This window comes from Agelaius tricolor, unplaced genomic scaffold (assembly GCF_023055355.1).
Source record: "Agelaius tricolor isolate 1412-34295 unplaced genomic scaffold, bAgeTri1.0.p SCAF_37, whole genome shotgun sequence".
Taxonomy (NCBI): Eukaryota; Metazoa; Chordata; class Aves; order Passeriformes; family Icteridae; genus Agelaius; species Agelaius tricolor.
Genome location: NW_027269297.1, coordinates 5,003,038 through 5,009,037, shown reverse-complemented (window position 1 = coordinate 5,009,037; position 6,000 = coordinate 5,003,038). Strand labels below are relative to the sequence as shown.

General features: G+C 58.3%; 1 protein-coding gene across 8 annotated transcripts in view; it reads right to left on the bottom strand.

The window, feature by feature from the left end:
* Window positions 1-437: 437 nt before the first annotated feature.
* Window positions 438-6,000, bottom strand: part of EXD3 (exonuclease 3'-5' domain containing 3) — a 252,916-nt gene continuing 247,353 nt past the window's right edge. For all 8 annotated transcript variants that reach the window (XM_071453773.1, XM_071453779.1, XM_071453772.1 and 5 more), the window contains one exon: window positions 438-1,963. In XM_071453773.1, the coding sequence (XP_071309874.1) occupies window positions 1,647-1,963 (317 nt within the window). In that variant the 3' untranslated portion in view covers window positions 438-1,646. The remainder of the gene's footprint in view (window positions 1,964-6,000) is intronic.

Sequence of the window (6,000 nt, the reverse complement as noted above, 5' to 3'; positions counted from 1 at the left end):
CCACAGCAGAAGCAGTGGCAGATGAATGTAAAACCACAGCTCTGGAAAACCCAGCAAGCAAAGGCCAGAAGTGCCCATGAGTGGTCAGATGTGCATGTGGCTCAGCAGCTTCCCCTAAACAGGACCTGGAAAGGTTAATCCCATTTTGGAGTTTGATTTCATGGCAGACAAAGCAGTGCACGCTGTGGGGGCCAGCAGCTGGAGGCTCTGCATCATTCCTGCTTTGACTCATCCCCAGTTTCTGCCCTCCCAGAACAAACCCTGAAGAAACAGGATGCTGACACAAGGATGAGTAGTCTGTGTGGAGCCTGAGGGGTTTGGGCTGCTCAGTGCCTGGTACTGGCAGTGTGGGGGTGGCTGCCTTTTAGGGTCACTTGTACTAATTAATGCTTAGGCATTAATATTATGGACCTTATGGAAAAGAAGAATATTCAAAGTGGGAAGATGGTGTGTTTCTTTTATTAAAGCATTGAACTAGAGGGTGAGATGTCCCTGGGAGGAAGGAGCCCCTGGCACCGTGTAGCCAGGACATTTGGAAGAGGGAAAATGAGTCCTGCACTGTGCCATGAGCTGCCTGGGCCAGTGCTTCACTAGCTCATAAATGTCACATCTCAGCCAAGAACTCCTCAGGGCCTCTCAACAATAACAGCAAGTCCTGGCAGTTAAAACAGATTAGAGGAGGAATTTTGCAGATGATCCTCTGTTCAGGATGGAATGGTGTGAGCTTGGCCATTGATCGGGAGACACTGGACAGCAGCCCCCTGGAGCTGCAGGACATGCCTGGGATCTCCATGGTGAGATGCAGCCTCCTCTGGCCAGTCCCACCAGTGATTCCAGTTCCTGGTATTAGTGGGCCCACACACACCTTATTGTCTCTCCTGTGTACCCTGCACGGAGCCTGGGCACAGGCTGTGCTGAGGCGTCTCCCCAGGGGAGGAAGAGGTTGGCAGCTTTGGCGCCAGTGGGAGCCCCCTCAGGACCAGCCTGGCCCTGCTGGGGCATCCCAGGCTGCAGCACAGGGGGTGCAGGTGCCAGTGGGTGCAGGTGCCAGTGTGCACCAGAAATTTCCCTTAGCCCAGCAATGCTCAGCCTCCCCAGACCTCCAGGCCTGTGCCCACCAGCTGCCTCCAGGAGTGCTGGGAGCACAGGGTCAGGGTGAGCAGGATGCTAGGGATGGGTTGAGGCTTGGCACATGTCCCACAGGCTGGGAGTGCTCAGGATGCTCTCTGCCCTGTGCTGCTGTTGGGGATGCAGCTCCTGCTCCCCATGAGTGAGTGGGCAGAGAGGCACTGGGGTGCGTGGGTGAGGTGGAGTCAGCACTGCTGGGGTGGTGGTTTTGTTCAGCAGAGCCCTCCCACCATCTTGCCATGTGTAGTTTGGAGAGGGGCAGAAATAAAGCAAAGTGCCCATTCTTCAGCTACCTCTGCTTTAATGATCTCATGGAGTATTTTTGGGCTGTTGCAAACCACGGGTGCACCTGTGACAGTGCTCTCCGTGATGGATCCCAAAATGAGAGCTCCTGCCTCCCCACTTCCAGCCTCTCTCCAGAAACCCACAGCCCAGAATCTGCTGAGGTTCACCAGGCAGTCCCAGTTCCCCTGTGGAGCCCTCATGATTCTCCTCAGCTCAGCTCAGCTCAGCTCAGCTCAGCTCAGCTCATAGAAGCTCTGTGTGTTCCCAGAGGCCACAAGAACATCCTGAAACTGGGACACGATGCGTCCAAAATGGGACCCTTCCCAAAACACTTTCCCACAGCAGGTGCAGCAGTAGAAGTCGGTGAGCTCTGCTCTGTCCAGCACGCCGGGGGGGATGGCAGTGACCTGCAGGACTGTGTCCCCTGCCAGCCCCATGGCTGCCCTGCACTGGTCCGTCCCCTCCGCCTGCTCGCTGTGTGGGGTGCAGCCAGGCTGGGCTGTGTCACAGACTGGCACGGTGACACTGCAGCTCTGGCTCCCCGGGCAGCCTGTGGAGAGAGGAGACAGCAGACAAACCACCAGTCATTGGTGTGATGAGTGGAATCTGTGCTTAACCACGTGAGCCACCTTGTGATGGGGCTGTCATCCCTGCAGGGGTCGAGGCTCTGCCCTGCATCTCAGGGAGGAGCATCCCCTGAATTCGGGAGAAGGTGGTTGGTCACCAGCATCCAGCAGCTGCCTGCCCTAAGCGTGGCACCCGTGCAGCCACTTGCTCCCCTGCAGCTGCCGGGCACCTCCTGCAGTTCCTTCGCCGTGTCTTGGGGCCTGTTCCGCTCTGGGTGATGGCTCCAGTGCTGCTGCTGCTGTGGGTGCGGCTGGTTTGCCTTCCGGTCACAGGCCAGGCCAGGCCGCTCTCGGAGCGGGGCTGTGCCCCCACGCCAGCCTGGCTGCGTTATGGGGCAGACAAACAGCAGGCAAACCCCTGCTGCTGCTTTAATTAAACCACCACCGTGATCAGCTGCTAATGGCACCCTCGACTCTCCCGACCTGCCCGCGGAGACGGGGCTTTGGGCCCCTTCCCCAGCGTGTGACCCTCCCCCGCACCCTGGGCAAGGGGCACAGTGACAGTGACGCAGGTCCCTGAGCTGTCCCCGCACCCACACACCCCAGTGCCTGTCTGCCCCAGCCCCGTCCCCAGGATCGCTGCCATCGCACAGCGAGTGCCCTGAGTCGCAGTCCGGACCCGCTGACGGCTCCCCGGGGGCACGGCAGCTCTGCAGATCCGGGCAGCGGAAGCCGAGGGCTCAGCTGCCTCCCATCCATCAGGTTGCCTGGCAGCCGGGAACAGGCTGCAGTTGTTGCTGCGGGATGTCCCCGTTTTGGCAGGGGGATCTGTCCTGCTCAGGCACCAATTAAGACAACAAAAGGCATCCTGCATCGCTCTAGTGGCACTTCTGGGGTGTTCACCTCACCCTTTTCAGGATCACAGGAGCCAGGAGCCAGCTGGGATGGAGAAGGACACCAGCATTCCCAGCTGGCCCTTCCCTGCATTCCAGAGCCGTCAGGAGCTGGGAACACGGCTGGGAACAGCCCTGAAACGTCCATGCCATCCTGGCAGAGTCACCCCCCAGCTGCGCGGTGGGGTCTGGGCCTGCCCATCGCAGGAGTAGAAAGAGCCACAGCCTGGGGGAAGTGTGGAAGGCTCAGCTCACACGGGAGCCTGGTTCAGGGGGGGCTCCCCAGACCCCCACCCCCAAGACCTTCCACACCTCCCCAGGGCAGATTACCAGCCCGAGCTGGTGGGGCACAGTCACCCCCAGTTCCGAGCACATCAACAGCCATGCTCAGGGTCATGGCTGTCACTGGGGGTGTTTTCATGGGGGATTTGCAGGCCAGCCTTTCACCACCACATTGCCCAGCAGCAGCACTAGTTTGCCACAGCACAAGAGGAAGCAGCCCCAAGCCCCATCTGAGACACTGGGCAAGAGCTGGGTTCATCAGGACTGTGCCCTGAACAACTGTCCCATGGCCTCACTCACAGATAGGCCTTTCCTTCATCCCCCACATCTGCTTTGGACACTGACATCTATCCTTAAAGGGAAAACAATGACCTCAATTTCCCATTTTCTCAAATTTCTGGCAAGTGGTGAAACACCCAGGCTGCTCTTGGGAGATTCCTGAGCCACCCCAGGGATGTGGAGGGGGAGTCCATTTCCCAGGTGTTTCTCCAGGATAAAGCCTGCCAGCGGGTGGCAGATCCCCAAGTCAAGAACAGCGGCTCTGTCCTCACTCTGTTCCCACCCCTCTCTGCCCTGTGCCACTCCTGTGTTTGGTGGCATAGGGTGGCCTCAGCCTGGGCACCCTTTTTTCTCCTATCCTCTCTGCTCTCGTGCTCCAGACCCCGAAGGGAGGGACATCAACCTTGGGTGGGACTTTAAGATCCAACGCAATGGAAATGACACTGACAGCACGCAGCACCCATGGCCAACAGCTTTCCCCATCACGGACCCGAAAATTTCCCTGGACAGAGCATGGCACCAGCACACTGACAGGACATTGCCATTCTGTGTGCCTGCAGGGATATGGAGTAATTTGCTCTCTCTTCCAACATGCTCCCTCTGCTGTCCTGCTGCTGGTGGGCAAAGCCAATGGCAAACTCCTCCTTCCCTGCACAGGCGGATGAGAAACCTCCAGCTCCCCCAAACACCCCAATCCTACCCCCTGGGCTCGTGGGAAAAAGGCAGGCAGGGAGGGAAAGTTCATTCCTTAAAAGCCTGAGGAGAGAAAAGCTGTGATGGTCACCGCGTAGTTTTGCCTTTGCTTGCACCAGCCCCCTCCTAATTGTGGCTCTTCAAAGGGTTGAAAATGCTACATCACTTCAAAGTGACCATTTCTGAATGGGAGCTTGTAAAACCCCTTCTCCCCCTCCCACCAAATTCTTCCCAGGGCTTTTGAAGATGCCTGTGCTCCCCTCACCGACAGGGTGAAAGGGCCACCAGGCGCCATGCACAGGATGCCAGCCGGGCACGCAGGGAAAACTGAGCTGGGAAAGGCTGGGTCCCCCAGAAAAACAGGGGTTTCCAGGGGAAAGGGGGGGGGGGTGGAGCTTGAGGGAGGGTTTTTCTCTCCCCTTTCAGACAGGCAGACACCTCTCCAGTGGAGCCACGGCTCCCTTGGGACTGCATCCCAGCTTGCCTGGATGCTGCACACCCTGGAGTTCCAGCAGAAATGGAGCAAAAGGCATGTGTAGGGTGCAGGGGAACCCAGTGTATCCTTCCTTTGTGCTGGGAGCTTGTGGCGTGCAGAGCTCTGTGAGGTTCACACCAAGGGCTGGATTCCCACCGCATCGCCGCGGAGGAGAAAGGAAAGCCATTCCTTATCAAATCAATTTGAAACACTTCTTGGGAACTAATAATCCCATTATAAAACATCTTGAAAATAAAAACCCCTTTGCCTCTCACTCACCTCTCCTCCTCTTGGCTGGGTCACCCTGGGGATGACAGACCCTGGGTGAGGGGCTGAGCCCTGCAGCCCCCAGCCCCCCAGAGCTGAGCACCCCCATGTGAGTGCTGCAGAGCTCCACGGGCAGCAACAGTCATCCCCTGGCACTGTCCCCAGCTGGGCAGTGCTCAGCACAAGAGCCATCTCCTCCTGGACTCGCACGTGCTTCCCACTCACAGCTCCTGCCCACCCCTGCTCACCTGTGGGAATGAATCCCATGGGAACAGCAAAAACTGCTGCTCTTCCCACCATGATGTCTCACTGCCAGCAAATGCTGCCATGTCCAAGGGAGAGGGGATTCTGCAGCACCCCCATTCTGCTTATTTCTGCATCATGTTCTTTCCTGAGCTAAGCAGGGCCACTATCAGTGGTGGGATCCCACCTCTGCACACACTTGTCACCTCTGCAGCAGCCCTGCTTTCTGCTCAAGCCCTTACTGTATGCCCCAGGGTGGGGTGGCCCCATGCTCCATGAGGTGGGTGCAGCAGGAGCTCCCCAGCCTGGATTGGATCTCCTTCTTTCAGCCCCCAATCACCAGCACTAAGACAGTGGGGCAGACCCATGCCAGAGGCCCATCCCACACCCTGGGCACTGAACAGGCTCTGGAACAACAGTCCCTTCACCTGAGCGGACATGGCAGCCTCTGGGACCCACAGTCACCGGGAACACTCTGGTAGTCCCACAAAAACCCTGAACTATTGCCACAGGGAGGCTGTGGGGGCAAAGTGACTTGTCCCGAGATAGGGATGAGACAGGAGCTGCAGCTTCATGTGCCTCACTGCAAGGTCCTGCTCATGGACGTGGGGCTGAGCCCAGTGGGATGGACATGGGACAGGACAGGGGCTGCCCACTGTGGGCAAGGGGATGCACATTTCCCCACACAGAGGGGCTCTTAGTGGGGGTCCCATTGAAAGGCCACCGTGATGGTGACACTGGTGACCTGTAGTCCCTCCAGCCTATTGTGTCAGCTGCAATGCTGGAATGCTGGGTCAGCACTACTGGGACAGCACCGGGACTTCCCAGCAGGACAGGGGGGCACAGCAGGGCTTGGAAAGATGGGACAGAGCAGGATCAGGGCCGATCC